Genomic DNA, 25,000 nt, shown 5'->3' with positions numbered 1-25,000 from the left:
CATTGAGGTTGAGAAATTGATCAAATCTATGCATGTGTGAAAAAAGCAAACTATTATTATTCATACATTAGAATTAATTCGTATTGTATGTACAGCATAATCACTGACATGGTTAAGCTGCTCTAAGTTATTTAAAATAAAATATCTAAAAATGACATTTCTTATAACTTCATATGTTCTGCTTTGTACAAATTGTGTCCTTATGATATATAATACATAATTATTTTGAATCATCTTACCCATCTCTTTTGGTCTTTTCTCCCTTATGTACAAAAATAAATTAAGTGTACTTTTTCCCTTTTCATCAACCTAGATCATGTCTATGCTTTTTCATTGGAATTTAAGTGATTATTGAGTATTTCTCTTCCTATAGAACACATTCTATACTGCAGGCACTGTAATGTCCATTTAAGGGAATATGTTATTTTGCAAAACATCATTAAGAATTCATAAATCCCCAAATACAATCAAAGTTTTTTGCAAATCGTCCAGGATCAGCCGTCGGTGTGGCATAAATAACACAACTTGTGTTGATGACTTTTTGTCCGGATGAACCTATCAAAGGCTCGTCACAGCAGGACACCCCCAGGTGTTGCTGATCTACATCACCGTGTCTCTGCTCTGAAGGTGTTCCACTGAGCCGTGGCAGTGTCACAGCGAGCCAGCATGCTCAACACCAGGACAATACACCTGAAACCGCTTAATGGAACTCAGGGATTTGTTAATTTAATATTTACACCTATGCTTTTTTTCCCTACAGTGAGATTGTCAACATGTCCTCTGTCCTTCCAGCTCCGTGGCTGAGTCCAGCCTCCAGAGTTTGGTCGCTGCCGCAGTGCAGAGCGGGCAGATGCTGTTCACACCATCAAGAATTAAATGGACCATTTCGGACCACTGTCTTTGTCTGTCACTCAGAGAGAGAGAGAGAGAGAGAGAGAGGAGAGAGAGAGAGAGAGAGAGAGAGAGAAGAGAGAAAGGAAAAGACAGAGAGAGTCAGAGAGACAGAGTCAGAAAGAGAGAGAGAGAAAGAAAAAGACAGTTAGAGAGAGAGAGATACAGAGAGTCAGAGAAAGAGAAAGAGACAGCATCAGAGAGAGAGAGAGAGAGAGACATATAAAGAAAGAGACAGAGGCAGAGAGAGACACAGACGTAGAGTCAAAAAGAGAGAGAGAAAGAAAGAGAGAGTCAGAGAGAGAGAGAGAAAAAAAGAGAGAGAGACAAAGAGAGAGAAGAGAGAGAGAGAGAGAGAGAGAGAGAGAGAGAGAGAGAGACTGGTGGTCTGTGATTGATTTGCATAACTACATGTTCTTGTTCTGGAGCAGTCCTCGTGATCAGAGACTTTGCTGAACATGTCTGATGACTGAATGATGTATTATGTCAGGTTGGTTGGTTGGTTGGTTGGTTGGTTGGTGGTTGGTTGGTTGGTTGGTGTGTGTGGTTGGTTGGTTGGTTGGTTGGTTGGTTGTGGTGGTTGGTTGTTGGTGTGTGGTTGTGGTGGTGTTGGTGGTTGGTTGAGTTGGTGGTTGGTTGGTGGTTGGTTGTTGGTGGTTGTGTTGGTGTTGGTTGGTTGGTTGTGGTTGGGTTGGTTGGTTGGTTGGTGGTTGGTTGGTTGGTGGTTGGTTGGTTGGTGTTGGTGGTTTGGTTGGTGGGGGTTGGTTGGTTGGTTGGTTGGTGGTTGGTGGTTGGTGTTGGTGGTGGTTGGTGGGTGGGGTTGGTTGGTGTGTGTTTGGTTGGTTGGTTGGTGGTTGGTTGGTTGGTGTTGGTTGGTTGGTTGGGTGGTTGGTTGGTGGTTGGTTTGTTGGTTGGTGTGTTTGGTTGGGGTTGGTTGGTGGTTTGGTTGGTTGGTGGGTTGGTTGTGGTTGGTTGGTTGGTTGGGTTGGTTGGTTGGGGTGGTTGGTTTGGTGGTTGGTGGTTGGTGGTTGGTTGGTTGGTGTTGGTTGGTTGGTGGTTTGGTGGTTGGTGGGTTGGTGGGTGGGTTGGTGGGTTGTGGTGTTGGTGTTGGTTGGTTGGTGGTTGGTGGTGGTTGGTGGGGTTGGTGGGTTGGTGGTTGGTGTGTGGTGGGGGTTGGGTGGGGTTGGTGGTTGGTTGGTTGGTTGGTTGATTGGTTGGTTGGTGGGTGGAACGTGTCCGCAACGTCTCTATGCTCGATGTCTCATAAACAATTCATTTACCACCTTTTAAATACAGTGACACTTTGTAAAAAACTTTATTGGTATCATTAAAATGTTTTATTCTTCATTTCATTGTATTTGTCATGGTGTTATTGGTCACACCATTTGGTTTGGCTAGGTCAGAATCTTTCAGAAAACTACGTATGCATAACAGAATAGCATAATCTTTTTAAAACTTTGTTTATTCAGAATAAAGACATACAGAAGCACTCAGAACAGAGTTCCCACCCCAAGAAGTAAATACATAAATAAAAAAATGATATTCATAAAAAAATAAAAAATACATAAATAAATGAGTAAGTCTAAAATATTAGAAAAGTACAGTACACACAGAGTAAAATCCTAGCGGGTTGTCCCCTAACTAGAATATCATAATAATACATGGGAAGACATAGAAGAAGGCAGTTAATATGCTGTGCATGATACTGAAGCGTGTCACAAGATTAAAACACTAAATACACACATATTTCAAAGTTTTTCATCGATCATAGTGCTTTTGTAACTTTTTCTTGTTGATTTCAAACTCACATCTTTATTTGCTGCAACAAATCAACTTTCTATTGGCAATCAATCCCTATTTGTATTCACCAATAACACCACGCCACTCCATTCCAGTATCATTAGAGGCAAAAGCAACGTTGTAACTCTACTTTTCTGGTAAATATCAGGTACCAGAGGTGATCAGCGGCTGTCTGCGGTCACAGGATAGGTCTGTGGGACTGATTAAATGTTTAAAAGCAGCTCAAACTCAACACCAGATCTTCTGAAAAACAGATTATCATCTCCTGTGGGTGGATTTGGCCTGTTTTATTCCTAAAGGGACAAACAAAAGGCTGCTTGGGGTAAAAAGAAAAATCCCCCAAAGTGTCATTGGGGATCCTTCACCAATTCACAAAACTCCTCTATCCCTCCCCCACGTCCTGCTTAAAAAAAAAAAAAAAAACAAGAACAAGTCCATTCACCATTCATGTCAATAGTCTGTGGACGGAGGACGTCGTTACGCGCCAACAACATGCGTCTGCGTGGTCAAGTGCCACGCGCTCGGCCTCTCTTCGGTTAAGCAGATAAAAGGTGGCATCTGTCTTTATTGTGCGAGTAAATCCCCTCCGCCATTGACTGCAGACACTTCACATGTTGATTAGGAGGAGGACGTATAAATGTAGGAGGTATGGACGGAGGCCCCCGCCCGCTTTGTTCCCCTGGGGAGAGACGTTATGCAAATCAAACAAACCGTTTGTGGTTTCCATATTGCCAGGACAAATGATTTTAGCATGTTGGTCTGGACGGACAGGACAGAGAGGGACTTTTGTTCTGAAGGTTGGTGGATTGGAGGGAAAAAGTGATTAAAAACTGCTCACCGACATGTTCCCAAAGTAGATGTGTTCTGCTTTGTGTTGGAACAAAAGTATAAACATGACAATCTTATGCAAGTGTTGAGCGCAGAAACCAAAGAAGAACAGAGGAAGAGGTAGGACGAGGCTTTTGGTTTATCTTGATCAATAGGGTCAGATGACTCTATTCAAAGCACTGGAGCCCGGTGCTTGCTCATTTGCATAAAAGTTGTTGTCATGGAGCAGTCAAGGTGTGTTCAACACAAACCAGAACAGGAAGAAGTCTGGTGAATGAAAACCTAGAGATCACAATGAAACTTTGTTGTTTAGCTGCAGTTATGATTCTCTCTCTGGAACATTTGTTTGGTTTAATGAACTAACTGGAGTGCAAAGGGACAGAAAAAAGTACAATAACATAAATGTTTAATGAAATTGTATTGATCTCTTCATTGCACTCATGCCTCTATATTGTTTCTGTTTAGAGTATGTATATATTGTGTATATATTAGTGTGTATATTTCTGTTTTGGTTGATATGTATGTGTAAGCACAGTGTGAGTAACGATGCTCCAAAGACAAATTCCTCGTATGTGTCCTCATACCTGGCGAATAAAGCTGATTCTGATTCTGATTCTGAAAGGGATTCAGCATCCGAGCCCGGGATACAACCCGGGGTACAAGACTTAACAACCCGCCACCTTCTGATCAGGCAAAACTAAACCCAAATCCTTTCTCCATAGATTCCAGCACTGTCTTCCATTTTCAAAAAACAAATAGAAATGTGCATGTGTCTAGGGAAAGACAATTTGAGCCAGATACAAATTACAGCTCAATGCTGGCAGGGAAGCGCTGTCTTCACCGCAATGTGGAAGATCATTTTTCTTTCACCGAACACGTTGTATCTCACGGGTGGTTTATGTGGGATTTTGAAAATAACAGAAAATCTCCATAGTCTTGTCTCTAGGCAATTTAAATTCCACTGGAAGTGGACAGAAGTTAAATACTGTATACTTGCTGGGAATGGTTATTTCCCCAAAAATCATGTGGTGATGAACTTTTGTTCGATGCACCCACATTTTTCATTTCTGACCAATTAGATGGGACCGGAAAGGTTATTTAGGCTACATTAACCAAACACTAGAGAATATCTAGAGTCAAACATAAAAAGGTGTTTTCACAAGCAGTACATTAGTAAAGTATCAGTTTCTATCTCCAAAATACCTGCTATAAAGTTGCAAAAAAATGATCAGGAAAGTTTTTGTCCACTCGTTTCAGTAAAAAACACGTTAAAGTCCTCAGTATGCTCCCAGTAAAGTGCTTGTCAAACAGCTTTAAAAAGTGGCCGGGTTGGTCCAGTGGTAGAGCAGGTGCACGTGCACTTCAAGGTTTGTGCCGCAATGCAGAGGTACAGGGTTCAAGTCCGACCTGTGACAATTTCCTTCATGTCTTTGCCCTTTTTCATCTACCTGTCCAGTCAAAAATTAAAGGCGGAAAGGCCCAAAAATAACCTTTAACAACAAAAAGCTTTAAAAAAAACCCTTCCCAATCTCAGGATTGGATTAGAGGGGGGGGCAGCATCTGACAATTTTGGTAGTTTTCCAAAACAGACAGTCTGACAAACCCAACTGCTATACTCGCCACATGTGCAGAGGTGTGAAAGTTGGAGCATTTTTTTTTAAGATTATTTTTTGTTTGTTTTTTCCCTTCATTAGATTAGCGAGACAGTGGACTGACATGTGAAAGGAGGGGAGAGAGAGATGGGGGACGACACGCAGCAAAGGGCCGCAGGCCAGACTCGAACCCGGGCCGCTGCAGGACTCAGCCAACATGGGGCGAGCGCACTAACCGAGCGAGCTATAGGCCGCCCCAGTTGGAGCATTTTTAACTTTTAATATGCTCTCCTTTTCCATTCTTCACTCAACTGCATCTGACACATTTTGGATGTACGACGTCATCAAAGCCATGGAGGAGTCTTGTATAGGAGTCATAGCTTCAAGACTATAGATACGTGTTACAAACACAGAATGCGTGGCGTTGGGGGGGCAGTGCGAGGCTTTTTGTCTCGCCTTTGAGTGGCCTTTCAGAAAAGCCATGAACACATTTGCCTTTAGATGTGGTCGGACGACACTTTGTACCACCTGGTTTGTTTGAAGCACACTGAGGCACCTGGAACATATTCTAAAAGTCCAGTCTTGCATTGTCTGATATTCCTACGACTACTGCATCCGTTTATTATTACATTGGGGGGGGGGGGGGGGGTTCTGAGTTCAGCAAAGTTAATAAAATAGCTCAGTAAACCTGCCTTCTTCGGAGGTTTTTGATCAAAACATACCATTCTATTACTAGACGAAAAATGTTGATTTTTAGAAAAATCTGCAAAATCCCGGATAATGTTGTGTTCTTTATCTCCGATGCCATGACAAGACTGATTATAGAAAATGGACTACGGTTAGGAAACTAAACACTTTGTTGGCGGACGTCTGCAGGTTTGTGGCAGGACATGAACTCTGGTCTCCTCTCCTCTGAACGCCACGTGGTTGCATTTCCAACTCACTGTATACACTACACTACCCAGTACATAGGAGGTGCAGAATTGTCTAATGTGGAGGTAAATTCGAGGGGCGCTGTGCTAACATGGCACAAAAATCAGAATAGTTCATTTATAAAAGAAAAAAAAAAAAAAAAAAAATCTAGCGAGAATGACATGGGAAAGATTTGGTATTGGAATATGAAAACAAAACATTAGACCCTGAGAGCTTATGGTTTTCTTTGGGAATTTCAGTTTTGCTTACATATGCGACCGTAAACAACCAGGAGACCCAGTCTGCTAAAATAAGATCATATGGGTCATAATGGAACACAATAGTTTTTTGTTAAAAAAAAAAAAAAAAAAATGCAACAGAAATTCCAGCGGTGCCCTGAATCCTCCTGAGGCCCCCCGAGTTTTTCTAATTTGACTCTGCGGAGCATAGAAAACTACATAAACACACATAAAGTCTCTCACGTCTCTCATGTTTACAGCCCTGCCCCATTCCTGTGTAAACCCCCCCCCCCCCCCCCTCTCATCCTCCCAGTTTATGGGATAGAATTTCAATCGTCTCCCCTTTCTGAACTCGTAAACGGTGTAATGAGTTTCATTTGCTTCGGCTACGTTGGGCTCAAACCGCAGAGTTGACCGCAGCAGCGTTCATAAAGATCACAGGGAAACACACACCCCACACACACACCCACACACACACACACACACACACACACAACACACACACACACACACACACACCCACCACACACACACACACACACACACACACCACACACACACACACACACACACACACACTCTCTCTCTCTCTCCTGTTCAGCATATGCTGGCGACTCCTACATTTGGTGTGAATTTCCAGGCCATTAATTTGAGGAACATCACTTCTAAAGGAAACTGCCCGACATTTGTGGTTCCTTTTTCAAAACGCTCTCCATTAAAGCCTCTATTAACCACCCACACAGCATAAATCACTGCTTCAAAACGCAGCACAGACACATGACAACATTCTCTCCTGTCTTTTATTTCGACAAACGCCCGTGGTATGTACATCAAGACATGCCAACATTTAAAAAAAAAAAAAAAAAAAAAAATCTTTCGGTAAAAAACAAAGACACATAAAAGGAAAACCAGTTTACTTTTCAATCCAAAGTGTGGTCACATATGTAACTTGATAAGTAAAAACCGTGGAGGAAACAACTGTTAAAAATGTTATATTTACTTAAGTTACTAAAATTAAAAATGTGTTTTCCTTTAAATCAGCAGCCTCTTACAGTGGACGACATGGCAGGGTTTCCCTTTTCTTTTTCCATTATTGTGAAAACTGGAAGAAGAAAAAAAGAAACAAAGAAATATCTTTACATAAGGTCCACCTTCTATTGTTTTCTGGAGCGAGGAAAGTTTGAAGAAGTATGGAAGATGGAGTAAAAAAAGCAAGTGGACCTTGAGTTGAACTGCTATTTCCATGGTCAAAAGTGAACTTTTTAAAAAGCAACTTGGCCCCCAACACTGGAAGTGACAGATGAAATCTGATTATTAGTACAATGCAAAACTCTAAAAAACATTCCTGGGATGCTGCTAACAATTCACTTGTTTCCCCACTTGTGTCAAAATCCCACATGAACCTCAGAGTCACAAAGGCCACTGGCTGATCCTGCTCACTGTTCCGTCTGATGTGCAGCTGTGTCATGTGACTACATCCCAAACACTGCAGCTGGGGGGATTAAACAAGATGGTTCTGCTTTCCAAACTTGTACAGACATGGAAACAATCAGATGCACTTTGCTGCTATTTTTAGACTTTGTTTAGGCATTGTACCAACCTACAGAGAGAACTTTGCATTTACAACAAAACTACAAACGACACATTTCCAGACGTTGCAGAGTACTTGGGGACATTCTAGCTACATTTAAAGCCAATAGGAGTGAATATCACTGTTTATTTATGTATTTCAGCCATTGATATTGCAGAGTTCCACTTTCCCCACAGATTCCCCAGATTTTGGTCAACGTTTTTAGTGATTAACTGTTAATGAGGACATGTGATGCTACAGCTGAGAATAACACGGAACCATACTACTTTCTGCTATAGAAGTAAACAAAGCATTTTGGGAACCTCACTGTTTTGTTTTGTTGTCTGTTTTAGTGCTTACCCGTCCTCAGGGGGCTGAAATCACAGCAGCACCGGGGTGAACGTGAAACCGGACACCTGAGAAAATCTGTTTTTCCGTTCAGTTTGGCCTGATGGGATGCACATACGCATCCACAGATACTAAAAAAAATAATAACTGGGTGCACTGACTGCAAAAAAAACCAAACCCTGTTGTAATTCAGTTTTACATACCCACAGTGAACTCAGCACCAACTCTCTCATTCACACAAACACATAACTCTTCCAAAAAAGAAAAAAAAGGGATTAACAGTGAACACTGTACAGCAACCACATCCCCCCCCCCCCTCCCACCCCCCCCCTTATTTAACCGTTTTCCCCTGGAAACACTCAGCTAATGTTTTCCAAAACCCTCTCTCGCTCTTTTTCCTGCATTCATCCCTCCCTCGATGGCTTCGTTCCTCGGGGCCGAAGGGGTCCGCTCCATATTGTCTTCATTAAAGCCGCCGAGCATCGACCTGGTTTGGAAACATGGTGTGTGTGTGTGTGCGTGTGCGTGGAAGAAGGCTGAACTGCCGACTCCTAAACCACATTCTTTAAATTCCCTGTAAACAAGAGAAAGAAAGAGACATGAGAGGAGTGAGGAGGGGGTACATGGGTGAACTCACACATAAGTACACAAATATATCCGGACACACACAACACACACACACACACACACACACACACACACACACACACACACACACACACACACACACACACACACACACACACACACACACACACACACACACCACACACCACACACCACACACACACACAACACACACACACACACACACACACACACACACCACACACACACAACCAGGGGAGGAAGGAAGAAAAAAAGGGTTAAAATCATCACATAAAGTGGGATACAAAACGAGGCTAAATACACATATTAGACACCAAGAGAGCCAAAGACGGAGGCAGAAATACACACGTGTACCAATGAAAATGCAAAATAACATCTGGCCGAGGTAAGCCTGGTCGCTCCCGAGGAAATACAAGCATGCAAAAAGGGAGACAATATGGAAATGACAACACTAAGCAAGACTGCAAGTTCATTTGCATGAAGACACAGATTGGTTTCCATGTCTGACTGACTGACTGACTGACACACACACACACACACACACACACTTTTGACACAATAGATACATTATAAAGTCTAGTTGCCGGTTTACTTTCTACGTTACACTGCAAACAATGCTGCTTTGTTTGTCTATTGTTATGTTAATTTGCCTGATTGAGGAAAAATAAACATGACACGCACGCACGCACACACGCAAGCACGCACAGTTGATGAGTAATTGGCCTGACGCAGTGAGGGAGGATGTCCTGTTTGTTAGCCATTGTGGAGCTGTCAGTGGAGTCCTGTCATGTTCTGCCTGCAGTGACAACAACAACAACAACAGCAGCTTTATTGCAGAGAAACTAAACTCTTTTTAATGCTTCCATGTGTGTTTCCTCCTCATGCTGACCACTCGATATCTTCGAGAAGCACAGATTGACATTTCAACATCCAGAAACTCTTTAAACTGCACGGTGTGCTCATCTACGTGTACTGACCAAGCCGGTTTGTGAGGCTTCAGGTTGCGTTCAAACTGATTCATTTTAACGAGACCGCATGACATAGATGACTCCCACAGAAAACCACAGGGTCATTCTTTTCTTCTGTCAGGACGAAAAAAGAACGTGAATGTGGCTGTGACCCACAGCGGTAAAACCCTTCCTCGTAATAGAAGCTCTGTGTGGCGGCATTTATTAACCTTCAAACTCCCGGATTACTCACCCCCCTTCAAGTTCCAGAGTCTACAACCTTGTTAAGACAGGCTCTAATGATGCATTCATGCCACCTGGGAATATCAGGGACCGCCCCCATGATTGCGTTTTTTCCCCCCCCGACTGCCAGCGTTCACATGGTCGGGATGCGTGTTCATCTTGTTCTGTTATATTAGCGTTTGGCATGACTGCCACCAACTGTTGGGCATAGCCTAGAGAATCAGGTGTGTGAAAACATGGACGCCACAATGAAGATTTGCTGACGTTTTATTATGCGAGCATACAAACAGCACGTCGGCAGGGGTTCGCTGGTGTTATCTGCAGGAAAACGAACCGGAAATGGGTTTTTTATACATAGGCCTATTTATGAACAATTTGAAACCGGTCATTGAAATATTTTCAGTGAACCAAAGTCGCCTACATCAAATGTCAATTGTCAACAACGCGTCACCAACTGGGAAACTGTTAACAAAATCTAGCCCTAGTTTCCCCACAGGAAGTGATGTGAATGATGACGTTTTCACTGGGAAAATGTTTTTTCCGATGCCCCTGAGTGCACACAGTGGCTGTGGTGGATCTGTGGTATATGTGAATACATTATAGTGAATCCATAGTCCTGTAATTGTTGATGTTTCGTTGGTTTTCTTCAGTCGGTACCAGTTGCATTCAGACTACCACCATTCACAGTGTAACAATCGATTTATGAGCCTTTTGTAGTATTTAGCTAACTCGTTTTTTTAGGACTAGTTGTCAATCACTCTGAACATCAACACTTAATGTGTTCCAAGTGGCTCAGGTTGGTGGGAAACTCAGGCGTGCGTGCCTTGTGCAGTCACAAGTAGTATGATTTTGTGGCTGATAATAAACGGACAATAAATATACTGCAATAAAACATTCCTCTGAAACACAATATGGGGATGTGCTTTAAAATAAAATGAGATAATCCCCGGCCACATTTCATAATTTGTAATAGTTTGTGTGCCACAAATTCAGGCACTGATTACTGTAAATCACAATTACAAAAGGCAGTTATAGCCACAAGTGAGTCACATTGGTTTTAAAACGAGGACAGCTGAGGACAAACAAGCTGCTGACTGAGTCCCTGGGGCAGCGGTTTCTCTACTGTGACAAGGGGAAAACTATCATGACGTGTGATAAAAACAGGAAAACTGTAGTAACAGCGGTCACAAGTTGACCCTCAGCAACGCTGAATGAAACATGGCCATCAGGACATAAAAAAAAAAAAAAAGTGATAATCTCGACTTAAATTTGTTTCATAGTACAATATTCTTCCTGAAAATGTTTAGGTGTTGGCCAATTAGTGGACATCCCCATCGGCTTTGAAACTTTGATGGGGACTTTTTTTTTTTTTTTTTTAATACATTTTTATATTTTTTTTAGACTGAAAAAATGATTTTAAAAAATGGGGAAAAAGTTGCATCTTATTTTTTTCCTTTCACCTTCCATCTGTTCTCCGCCGCCTCCATCTATCTGCTTCTTCACTTTCCAGATGTAGATAGTAAATTCTAGTGAAGTGACATGGGGCTCTGATATTTACTACCTGCAAACCTACTGCATCTGGGGGGTATTATACTGTGTGGTATATATGTGTGTGTGTTGTGTGTGGTGTGTGTGTGTGTGTGTGTAAGCACAGGTGTGTCTGTTTGTGTGTGACACAAGCATGTCAGCACAGGGGAGAATTAATTATGAATAGCAGGATGCTAAGCATAGGAGACACTACACACACACCACACAACAAGTCCACAAAGGCTAAGTACACAGAACACACACACACACACACCACACACACACACACACACACAACACACACACACAAAAGCACACATACACACACACACACACACACACACACACCACACTAATTATACCAAACATACGCACATACACACAAGAAGCAGCCCCCTTGGGAAATCACGCTACCAGTCTCGTAAACACAGAGTTGTGACTGCACAGTGAGACAGCTGCTGCTGCCGCCTCTGACAATCACCTAATCAAAATCACATTTTAATCGACACACCCGCTTAACAAGCCTCAGTGAGAGTGTACGAGAGAAAAACAATAGGAAAGACTGAGTAATCCCCCTCAAAATAGAAAACCCTAAAGCAGTCAGCATAAATATTTAAAAGCTTGTCACAATGTTCATCATTTGTTTGTTCTGTCAATATTCAGTTTATATTGGGCTAATAAAAAAGTTGTTTCTGATGTAAGGGAAACATGTTGGCTTTTATTACTATATATTAACTGACTTGGTAACAAAAGGCCTTGGTTTGATGAATTTTTAGACACGCAAGCACTGTGGCCATAACGTCTCTCCAACACGTTGGTCCAAAGAGAAATGTCTCGACAAATGTTGGATAGAAAGCCATTATATTTGTTGCAGACAGCTTTTTCTACATAATGTACTGCTGGGTAGCTTGTGAATTTCACAAAGGAATCAGTCAAGTCTCATCTTTTCCCTGTAATAACACGTCATCGTTGATTTGTTGATAATATTTTGTATTTGTAATTGGAGGCTGCAAAGTAGCTGCCATGAATAAGAAAAAGTAGTGGAGTAGAAGTACAGTATAAAGTAGCAGATAATGGAAATACTCAAGTGAAGTACAAGTACAGTAAAAAGTACAGTACTTGAGTAAATGTAATTTCCATCACTGTCTAAAGCTAATTAGCGTTTCCCTGTCAGCCTCAGGTAACTTGTTCACATTAGTGCGCTAAAATTGCTATTACGATGGTATACTCACAAACTACAAGGAGTAACATGCAACACCAAAAGTAGCATCCCAACCATTAGCATTGCAACATGCTGACTTTAATATTTAAACATACAACTGTAACGTGCCAAATGACAGCCAACGGTTAACATACATGTAAATATGTAAACTCATAGCAAACAAGCGCTGTATTCAACTGTTTAAAACAGAGGTAACAAAGTGCTTTACAGAATGAAGACAATGTAAAAGTGAGGAAGGACAATGAAAGTGACAGAATTTAAGAGTGCTAACGTTAGCCTTCAGCTTACAGTACAGCTGAGCCTAAGTACGATGGAGGCTGATGATTTAGACTTTTAAGTCTAATAAGTTCAATGCTAATGCACCTATATGGTACTTTTTCACAGCAGACATTTTGACTCGTCATAGTAGGAAAAGCACAGCTGAAATTGATAACCTTAACAAATTCCATCAAGTGTCCCAGTAAGCTATTTCAGTGAGTCAGCATGCACAACACCAGGGCCTCTCCTAAGTGGAATGCAGCCATCATTAATGGTTTTGAATACACTTGTGCTTTTCCTACTATGACATGTCAACATGTCTGCCGTGAAAAAGGTCTATTGCCATTCAGCTCAAAGCAAAGCTAAGCCTAAGAACACCTAATTAAGTACAGCAAAGACTAGTAAAAGTTAAGCCAAGTCCAAAAATGAAGAAAGCTGATGAAGCTAAACATGACGTACAGCAGAGCTATGCCTGACAAGCTTATTGCTAGTGCACACACACAGCAGATTCTACAGTTTCTGCTGGTGTTAAACGTCTTTTGTGAAGAACTTTGTTGCATATTGAAAAATAGTGATGCATGCCTTGCATCACTTCCTGTTCATACAAAATTAAATTTTCTCATACTCCGCCAAAATAATGTTGCAGAGTTCATATTGTGCCCGATGCTTGTGTACAGCATAAGTTAAACATACGGGTTTGGGACATAACACAAGCTACACAAAAATAAAAAAAGGATTCGAAGATTCAAATCTTTACGGTCCATTCGTGCCAGCAGACAGAGCAGATGTGGGCACACACACGCAAACACACACAAACATACACACACAAGTCACACTGCCCAGTTTCTCAGGGAAACCAATGTTTATAAGCAGCACAGCACTTCCAAACCAGAGAAACACTTATCCACCCCAATGATGTCATGTGGAGTGCCTAGAGGTGTGTGTGTGTGTGTGTGGTGTGTGTGTGTGTGTGTGTGTGTGTGTGTGTTATGTCGCCTATTGTTATTCTGTGTTCGTGTGTGTGCATTAGTTAAGTCTGCAGACATGTGGGTCTTTCTTTAATCAGAGACAGAGACATAAAAGAATCGCACATTTTCTCCGATATTTAAAATTCTAATACGCTCGTTGGTGGTTTAGTGCGTCCTAGTCGTGTGGTGAAGCGCTTGGAGACATTTGGTGAAAAAAAAATAACTAAAGTTTCTGACTTGACGGATAGCACAAAATGGTAGAAGAGACCAAAGAGGCATAAAAGAAAAGACAAAATGAAAGAGCACACAAAACAGATGTGACAGGTTGAAAGCAGGACTGAAACTTCAATGGAAGAAAGAGAAAGAAAAGAAAAAAGTGGATGCAGGGAATTCAGATATTGTGAGGAAAGGAAAACGCTGTAAAATCAACACATATTTTCAAGAACTATAAATGATGTAAATTCACACACTTAAACGTAAAGACCGAATGAGGGCTGACTGAGCGAAGACAGGAAAGAGAAGCAGAGATCTGATAGGAGAGGCAGATGGGACGCAGCAGCCAAACACACATTTCCCCACTTTCTTTCCATCTTTGTCTGCATTTCATTTATTCTTCCCTTTTATTCTCTCCATCCATCCAGTCATCCACCCACCCCCTCTGTCGCCCCTAATAAAAGCCGTATGACTGTAAACCAGCGATACTTTCAACCCCTCCGGTTGTGATGATGATTTAATGCGAGCCAACAGACCAACTGAATTTCGGCAAATAAACTCCTGTTCCCTTGATTTGACGTGACCTGGAGTTTTTCAAACTCACAGAACCTTAATGCTGTTTGGATAAACTGATACAACATCCAACAGGGTTTTAGCTCCAGTAAGATGACCCACTTAAATGCATGAAGTTTTAGATGCTAATTGATACCATGTCTGCTCTAATGCGGATTCAATTCAACACATATTTTCTCTGCTTTTTTTTTGGCTTTCCATTCACACAGTGTCAAAGTTTCCCACTGGAAAAAAATAGCTTTTTAAACACAAGTCCCACATTCTAGTTGAAACTGAGCTATTTAAAATATATATGTGTCTTATGTTTATCAGCCTTTCATATATATATGGATAGGGTGGGGCATCATTTGGATTTCAACAATTCCAATTCCAATTTTTCATTTCAATTCTAGCTCTTATTGATTCTTGATTCAGATTCTTTTTGAGGTGGAGTTCAAACGGGTCACAAGAGGAACATGTTTTTTTGTTTTTGTTTTACCGGGCTTTTTATAATGTAAAATAAAGCCACGCTTTAGAGCGTCGCTTACTGTTCTCCGTGGCTGAAACACAACAGGCGCCTGGAAATACAGAGGCCGCTACGGAAACCAAAACCTGCACCTGTTAAATTTGGAACCATCTCTTTGAACCATTCGATGCGATTCCAATAAATAGATAAAAAACGATTCCATTAAAATTGTAATTTCTTGAAACGATTCATAATTGGAACCGGTTCTCAATGTCTAATCCAAGACGTGGCTGAGTATTTCCAGGCCGCCACCCCCAAACGCTTACTTTCTGTCACCACTTATTATTTGTTGCAGTGCAGCTGACATGTTTGATAATTTCATAATAGCTTCAAGCTTGATACACTGTATACTCCCATTGTCTATCACAACAAAAACGCAATGCTCTTTAGAACAGCTGGTCAGCACAGTGGAGGGAAAAATAAATTATTAAGACCTAGTAGGCACTGGAACATGAGATCAATTAAAAAAGCCAACACTAAATTAATTATTGTGTTTATGGGTGGCATACACTTGCCAACATTTTTTGTGTGTGCTACATTCAAGCATACACGGGGTTTCAGACTTAATGCAACGCTTATGTCTGCCTTGCAGCATTCACACGAATTTGACCGAGTCCATTTAAGCAAAGCAGTTGATTTCCAGGTGATGGAGAAGTCTAAATTTCCTGGGAGGAAAAAAAAGCTCACTGAAGAGCTAAAATAATCCCTTAAATTTAGGATAGTTTGATGGTATTCATGACAAAGCCAGTTTATTTCTCTGTAGTTTAGAGCAAACAAAATCAAACCCCAGCTTTTCAGGTCTTCCAAGATGATTCAGAATAAAACTAAATATATAGTTTACATTTTTCAACATAACCTCTCAAGATAAAACACTGCGTTGTGACCAGATTTGGGCCATATTTAATTCAGTCACTCTCTCTCAGACACACAGAATGAATAACTGCTGTGTCAAATTTCCCATTTGACTGACAAAGGGAAAGGAAGGAGGATTTCCTGTTACTCTGTGGTTAACACTTCCACACACAGGATCTTCAACATTTTTGTGACACTGAAATCATCAAATTCAGAACTCAGAAACTCGGCTCTATTCAGCGTAACGGTGGGGAAATGAACTCAACTTGCAGACGTACTCCTTGCTTGTTCCTGACCTCACCCTCCTTACAATAATTATAATTATCCCGCCGCTCAACTTTTCGCCTACGTTTCACCCTGCTGGAGAATCTCTCCTGGGTTCTGCGGGCTGTCAGCGCTGAGACCAAAGGCCCGGCTTTAGGCTTAACCACACAGCTACACATACACCCTCAGATTAATATACAAAACACACATATGAAGGAAGATATAGAAAGATGCAAAAAGGAAGAAATACCACAAGGCGCAGACTGACTGAGGTTGTGGGTAAAAGAGCAGGGTCAGTGGTGTGTAACACACACAAAAGGATGTTAAGAGCCACAGGGAGGAAAACAAAGAGAAGAACAAATCCGACTTTCATCCCACACAGAGACGTATAGAAACAAGAAGAGAAACATGAAACCACACATAAAAAGAGCCATGCAGAGACAAAAGGGCTTTAGGTGAGAGAGGGTTCAGAAGACACACAAAAACACACTTATTTACCCTCCACACCCACACAAACAGACACACCTGTGCTCTCAACACACACACACTATTTACCCTCCACACACACACACACACACACACACCACACACACACACACACACACACACACACACACACACACACACACACACACACACACACACACACACACACCACACACACACACCACCACACCACACACACCACACACCTTTGATGGTGGTGATGACCTGGTCCAGGTGTTTGGCGTCGTTGCGGTCTGGTCGACAGCTTGGGCTTATCTCCAGCGAGTAGTCCGGTCCGTACTCTGTAAAAAACTAGATATCACATCACAACAATCATTATGACAGCTTCTGGGTTTATGGATTTCCCAAATCTACTTTACCCTTTTTCGTATTCACGGTTGTACTTTCATCCCTGACATCTGCACACAGACACTGCAGCAGAGCGCCAAAGTACACTTTCTTCTCTTTGTCTTGGTTTTAAAGAATGCAGCTGCTTTCCTGGAACATTTTGGGCTCTGTTTGGACTTTAAAGAGTTGGATTGTGAAACTGACTGGTGATTAATATTTACACAGGCATTCAGGGATAATTCCTTCAAAGGTCCCATATTGTAAAATGTGATATTTCCATGTCTTTTTTTAGAATTATAAAACAGGTTGAGGACATGCTATATAAATACCGTGAAATAATAAATCCACAGAGAAATACACATAGTCCGTATTCAAAAACGGTGCATTTAAATCAGCCATCAGCACTTCTGGGCGGTTGTGATGTCACAACTAGAAAGTGCCGCTACAGTGCCATTACAGAGCTTTCCCAATGACAATGCAGACATGCAGAGAGAGCACATGTGGAAAACCCAGAAACACTGACCAATCAGAGCAGACAGGGCTGGTTATTAATGGGAACATCAGTAGTTTGACAGGTATTTGGTTATAAACCAAAGTATTGGACAACTTACAATTTTCCCCTGAGGACGACGCTAGATGAAAAGTCAGCGGATTACATTTTTAAAACAATTCATCCCGATGGAAACATGAATGTCCATGCCAGATGTCATGCCAATCCATCCAATAGTTGTAGAGAAATCTCATTCCAACCCACAAATGTGAACCTCATGGTGGCGCAAGAGGAAAAGTCAGGGTTTCACCAAAGTCATTAGGATTCACCCTTCAAATTTCATGGCAATCTGTCAGAAATTTGTCGAGATGTTTCTGTCTGGATGAAAGTTGTGGACCAAGAATACCTTCGCTAAAGCCAGACCACTTGTGTGGCTAAAAAGAAACACATCAGAGCTTTCAGATAGACACATGTTCTTTATTTATTTTCTGCAGTCAGTGTGCTGTGGAGGAGTTGCATTTACAAAAACAAATGACACAGTCTAGTCTGGTTCATGGACAGAAAGAAAATGTAATGCAGAACCCAGACGAGGAACCACAAATCAGTCAAACTTCCACTTGACAGCCTTGGCCACACCAACATGAACAAAAACCCCCGGCTGAGATTATTTCAGCACATACCAAAGGCTCCCGGCATTTAATGCAGGGTCGGACCAATTCCATGAAACAAAACCAGCCAGTATTTAAAAAAAAAAAAAAAAACAGGTGGAAATTCAGAGTGGGGTTCAACTAGAAGTTAAAACCAGAGCACGTCAGTTGAAAAAACATATTTTCAAGGAATTTGTTGGGCTGTGACTCAGCGCCACGAGAGCAAAACATACTTGGAGACCAGGTCTGACCACAAGTGCGTCGGCCCATTCACAGTGACTGTGAAGAATCAGTAGAAAGCACCGAACAAGTCATCGTGAATGAGGTCTAAAACTAAAGACCCATACTCAAATCATACTACATACATAAAAAAAATCTGCTCTGAAAAGAAGTCAAACATTGAGCAAGAAAGTTCATTCGAAAAGGGTGGTGGCTAGCAGACGTAGATCATTTTCCCAAAATGTGCAACTGCTCCTTTAAGTTGGCAAAGTGATTCTGCAAACATCCCGTAATGATTTGTGCCCTAATGCCACAGCCGTTTTAAAGACAGGAATATCTTGTATTGGATTGAAACTCTTTAGTGGATTAGTGGATGTCATTAGAGAAGACTTTAGAAGACTTCAAAGCCTGTTAGCCAAATGCACACACACACACACACACACACACACACACACACACACACACACACACACACACACACACACACACACACACACACACACACACACACACACACACACACACACACACACACACACCACACACACACACACACACACACACACACACACCACACACACACACACACACACCCCAACACACACACCACACACACACACCTGAGCCAACATGCAGGAGTATATTTTGATGTACTTGAAAGACAAAGACTACTTTGTCTTTGTTTATAGCCCTGGGTGTGTGTGGTGTGTGTAGTCCAAGGATATTTTCTTGTGTGAGTACATGCTAGCAAATAACGCAGGTGTCTTTAAGTGTGTGTGTGTGTGTGTGTGGTGTGTGTGTGTGTGTGTGTGTGTGTGTGTGTGTGTCTGTGTGTGTCTGTGTGTGTCTGTTTCCAATTAGCTCTGATGAGTTTCTGTGTCTTACCTCCGGTCTCAACAGAGCTCAACATGAGAGTTACTTAGCACACCCGCTATGTATTCCCATGAACCCAGTGCTCCGTCCCCTGCTGTCCAGCAGGCAACAGCAGCACGCACACGCACACACACGCACAGCTTGGACGACCATGGGAAGAAAGAGAGAAAGAGGAAACGAGAAAGCGAGAGGTGCAGACACTCCTAAGAGAACTATTTTCCTATATTTATATAATATTGGTATAATATTCCTAGTACTTTTCAGACTACAGGGATTGGTAGAATGACAGAAAAAAAAGAATCAATGCTGAATAAAATAAATGATAAAAGAGAGAGACTTTAGTGCACGATCTAGTGACGCAGCATATCAACGTCACCTGGACAGGGTCAAGAGACAGAAAATAGCCGCTGACCGGCTCCAGTGTCTCTGGCAGAGACACACGGAGAGATAAATAGTGGAAGGTCTCCCATTATTTACTATAGCCCTTAACATGGACCTTCTGCTCATCACTCACTGTTTGAGCTTGTTTGTATGAGAAACAGCGGCCTTGATGCAGAGAACGCCGTGTGTGTAAATCTAAAGCTTTATTTTATTTTATAGCAGTACAAAATAAAGTTTTATAAATATGTTTTGCATGTACATTGTATGAAAGATTATTGTGGAATTTCTGCCAAACAATGCAACAACAACAAAAAAGTGCCTACCACAGCTCTAATGCAAAAAAGGTTGCATATACCTTTAAGAAACTGGTATTAATGGTACTGCAGTATCAGAAGTTGTGATCACAGTTTGGAATATGTGTTAGTAAGTATTATATTGAATAGTACATTATTAGTCTAGTGGCAGTAATAGTCATCAACTTTGAGGGAGCAGCCCAAAGTAATTGTAGTAGTATTAGCTCCAATAGAACCAGTAGTAGTGATGGTATTTGTAGTAATACATGTCTGTCCATACTTGATGTTAAAGCTCCATTGGGTAATTTTTTTTAGTTGATTCTTAGCAAAAACCTTTTTGTTCGTTTGCAGATATGTGATCATTCATGTGTAATTACTTCCACCAACTGATGCAAGTATTCTCGTAAGCATAGAATCTGCAAATTAGAATACATAGGAGCGACTCACTCCTATGTATTCTGCCATGTTGCGCCTCCATCTTTAAAATACGTTACACGAATGCTAATTTTGCGTTCGGCCACCGTAGGAGTTTAAATGCGCTGGGAATGGGAGGGGCTACAAAGTAATATTCAGTTGGTTGTCATTTACAATTTCACCGCTAGATGGGAGAAATTCTTACACAATGTAGCTTTAAGTACAAGTGTGTGTATTATTGTGTCCAAGCTCATGGGTGAGTGGAAAGACATAACATGCACGTGTATGTGAAAAGGTTTGAGTGTGTGTTCGTATGCATGAGCCCATCTGTTGACAGCAGAGTGTGTGTGTGTGTTTGTTATTGCAGCGATCAGCAGGATCTCCAGCTCTGGAGGATGCCGAGCTGCACAGCAGAGGGGAAAAAGTCTCAGAAAACAAATGGACTCTGTCTGCAATCAAGCTGCCATCTAATAAATGTTTTCAACAAGGAAAGAAAACGGCCCGATGCCCGAGTCAGTCACATAGCACACGTACACCTCCCTCTTTCTCTGCCTCTGGACTCTCTCCCATCCTCCCTACCCTGCGTCTTCAACAATCCAACTTTTCATAGGTTTGTCTGTCAGTTTTCCTTTTAAGGCAACAAATACTATTTTTATGGTTGTTTTTTTTTTTTTAAATCAGAAAAGCCAAAAGCAGTCAAGCCCGAATGAGCCAGTGAACAAGATTTTTACCATTATGTGTAAAACTTATTAAAACCATACCTGATGAGAACACTTGGCAGCACAAGACATTGCTTGTGTATTTAATAAATTACAATTTGTAACTTTTACAAAAATGTGGAAATATTGTGTCCTATTTTCAAAACCCCTCATTGATATTTTGCCTTAATATTCATACAGTAGATTATCTACCGGTATGTTTGAAACGGATGCAGGCCTGTGTTAATGTTTTTTTTAAATTAGTAAAGCCCTCATTTGCTTATTTTCTAAAACACAAAGATTTGATGTAATCCTGCAAATGCATTAAATTAGTGAACGTATAGTAAAACAAACATTTGATGTAACTGTGATCACAGTTAGTAAAGTTAATGTATTGTGTGCAAAAGTAAGATAAAAGGGTTTCACTGTCTGCTATGGCTGACATCAGTTATAACTGATAATAAAAAGGAAGAAAACAATTGCAAAAGAGTTAAAGGAATCCAAATCAGGAAAAAAACTCCAAAGCATTATAAATACAGAGCCATCTTCATAAAAATGAAGATAATGTGATTAATGATCCCGTCTTCTAGGATCAAGCTCGTCCATGAACTTGAAACACAAAGAGACATTAAAGACAACTGGAACACAGATACGACTCCCTAAAGGGAAACGAGACCGAAAGCTGACTCTGTCAGCTCATTCACCAAACACTTTCGCCTCCATGATTCAGTTAAATAATCTACCGCAGCAAGACATTTCAACGAAAATCAATAACACATATTTCAATGTTATTTTCTCAACAGGCAAATTGCACGCACGCACGCACATCTCCCCCCCCCCACTCCCCGGTGATGTTTCCGGTGATTGAGCCTGTGACTCTGGGAGCCGACACATCCCTGACGGCAGCGAGGGGCAGGACAGGAAGTGGCTGCAGACAGGGAAAGATGAAGTAGGAAGTAAAGAGGCGGGACGCTTCCCCGCTGCCAATCTGGGACCAGAGACGTCCTCCCTTCCTGTGTGGCTCTGAGACAGACACGCATTTGTAATTACTTCTGTTGCAGGACAAACGCGGATACATTTTTGGTGCAGTGGACCACTTAGCGTATCCTACCAATTCCCAGCAGTTCTTTAATCGTTACTATTAAATTTGAAAAATTCAAAAGTCAAGTTTTGCCCAGAGAATGTAGACAAAGGGTCGCAACTCTGGATGTGAGAATCTGCATATCAAGCAAATCCAGGTGCTAGTTTCTGTTTGAGAATACTTTTTGCATACACAATATGTGCTTCATGGGCATGCAGTAGAGACAGGAGAGAGAAGAGTGACAGAAAGAGGGACAGGGACAGTACTGTATGTGACAAAAGGATCTGAGCTGGATTCACACCAACATTGTGAGTTCATGGTATGCGTGTTAGCCCGCTGAGGCAGCCGCAGGAAGTTTGGATCTGTGGTTTGTTTTTATCAGAGCAGCGCGGCTGGGAGGAAATCAGCTGCTGGGAAATGACCGAAAACCTTTTAGAGAAGAGGAGGGGTCTGGGGTGATAAAGTTAGTCACACGGACAGCTCTAACTGTGTACCAAACTCTGCACTATAGGGATGAACCGATCCTGAAATTCTGGGCCGATACTGATTTAAAATAACAATTTGTCTGATGGCCGATGTTGAGTTTTTAGTTGTACCTCGTAGAACATGGGAGTTGCTGTTGTACCGCTGCCTTGGTCGGTTAGTTTGGTGTTTGAAGGGGGTTAGGATCCCAAAAAACTAACAAACAAAGTTGCACCATTAAACTCAGTGATCAAGCATCCGTGTCAGTTCTCCTGCCTGCTTCTCCAACCTGGGGCCGTGCAGACCGCCAACTACTCTAGCGACTACACTACGGATAAGTTCCTCACACAACCCCACTTCAGAAAAACTAAACTATCTCTTTAACATTCCCAGATTCCCTTTGCTGTCAACTTCTATTGAATTTAAAAGGTCAAAAGCGCAGCATGTGGACATCAAACATCCAAATAAATGTTCAAATGGAATAGTAATCACAAGCAAGATGGACACTTTCTTTGAAAACAACAACAAAAGGTTATAAAGACAATCCCCATGCCTGTCCAATCAGAGACTTCAATCAAACTCTGACCTCTGTGGCTATTCTTAGCAAGCCCCATATTGCTGAGTCCTGATTCACACACAGATTGGCTCCACTACTATCACACAGTGGGTCAATCCGGATCAGCTAACTGCTAGCAGACAATATAAGTCAACACGCAGGGTTAATGACTTTCGACCCGAAAGCTCGAGTCCTGGTTCGAACTACAAAAGGCACTTCAACTTCTGTTTTCATAAGATATTGGAGTATAATACGTGTGATAGAAACAGGGTCACTGTGGGGGTTATCCGCAGTGTAATATTTTGTCTGGTAATCAGTGAATATTACAGCACTATTGTTAATGTGACTTGCCAACTGTGAGTAATGTTTGTGTTTTTTAGACTACTATTTTTAAACATTCATTCCAGGGCTTGCACATGCCAAAGACTCGCCCTTTCGGGCACTAAGAAAAGAAGGATGAAGTTGATTCCATTAAAAACAAAATATTTAAATCAGAATCAGACCAGCAGACATTTGTTGGATTGATTTCAGTGAGATTTGAGGAAATAGAACAAAATTAAACGGCTGTTTTTGTATGTTTGAAAATAGATAAAGCCTAATTTATTATTTCAATTTTTCTCACAGACATTTCTCAGTTAAGGACACATTTGAAGTGAAAACAAATAAGCATTTATTTTACTTTCACTTGGTGCAACTGCCTAACTGATAGTTTCCCATTTGAGTAACAGTTGTTTTGTCCACATTGGGGGCAATGTATGATACAATGAAACACAAAAATGCTATAAAACAGGACAGTACATTATATGGCTGTAATGAATGTGTGGTTTTGTCTACAGTAGAGCAGAAGGGTGGACACACACACACTAACACACAGGAAAAGGGTACAAAGGTAGTTTTTGTTCCCTGTGTCGCTGGAACTTCAGCTTTGCTTGGTCATCATGGATAAATGCCCCTCTTATCGAGCACAACGGGGACAGACAGGGCCCCACACACACACAACCCCACACACACACACACACACCCCACACACACACACACCACACACACACACACACACACACACACACACACACCTGTGTAAGTTGTGTACTACAAATTCAGTAGAAAATTACTTTCGAAATAAAATCTATATTACCCACTAAATTGGAAAAATAAGCCAATAAGCGTGTGCGAGTGTGTGTGTGTGTGTATGTGTGTGTGTGTGTGTGTGTGTTGTGTCCTTGCATCATCTGTGGCAGCTGCCTGCACTGATAGTTGCTTTGTTTTCAGTGAGTGCTTCTTAATGAGGTCAAAGGCTATTTAGGGCCATTGGATTGCCACACACACACACCACACACACACACACAACACAAAAACACACACACACACACACACACACAAAAACACACACACAAAAACACACACACATACAAACGCTCACGCACTCATAGCTATTCATTACATTTGAGCAAGACAAGGTCCAAAAAGCTGTTGCTGGAGAAAGAGGCTCTTGTGTGTGCAAGAAAAATAGATGGGTCTACTGATTTCTATTTGGAGAGAGGGTGGGTCAATTAGATTTAGCCGTTAGCATAATGAGAAGAATTTGTGGCCACACATGTGCTTTCCTTTACAAACATACATTACTGGGATGTTTTTTCTTCCTTATGATGTGTCTCAGTAGGTTCACTTGTTTACATCCACACTATGACCTA

The 25,000-nt window shown here is 41.5% G+C and overlaps 1 protein-coding gene across 1 annotated transcript in view; it reads right to left on the bottom strand.

Annotated features, from left to right (window-relative positions):
- Positions 1-7,050: 7,050 nt before the first annotated feature.
- Positions 7,051-25,000, bottom strand: part of hdac8 (histone deacetylase 8) — a 26,819-nt gene continuing 8,869 nt past the window's right edge. The window contains exons 10-11 of the mRNA XM_032499442.1: positions 17,054-17,159; positions 7,051-8,754 (exon numbers count right to left, since the gene is read on the bottom strand). Of these exons, the coding sequence (XP_032355333.1) occupies positions 8,732-8,754; positions 17,054-17,159 (129 nt within the window). The 3' untranslated portion in view covers positions 7,051-8,731. The remainder of the gene's footprint in view (positions 8,755-17,053; positions 17,160-25,000) is intronic.

The sequence above is a fragment of the Etheostoma spectabile genome, chromosome 19, assembly GCF_008692095.1.
Source record: "Etheostoma spectabile isolate EspeVRDwgs_2016 chromosome 19, UIUC_Espe_1.0, whole genome shotgun sequence".
NCBI classification, from domain to species: domain Eukaryota; kingdom Metazoa; phylum Chordata; class Actinopteri; order Perciformes; family Percidae; genus Etheostoma; species Etheostoma spectabile.
The sequence above is the reverse complement of the archived record's forward strand: the minus strand, read 5'-3'. Positions and strand labels throughout refer to the sequence as shown.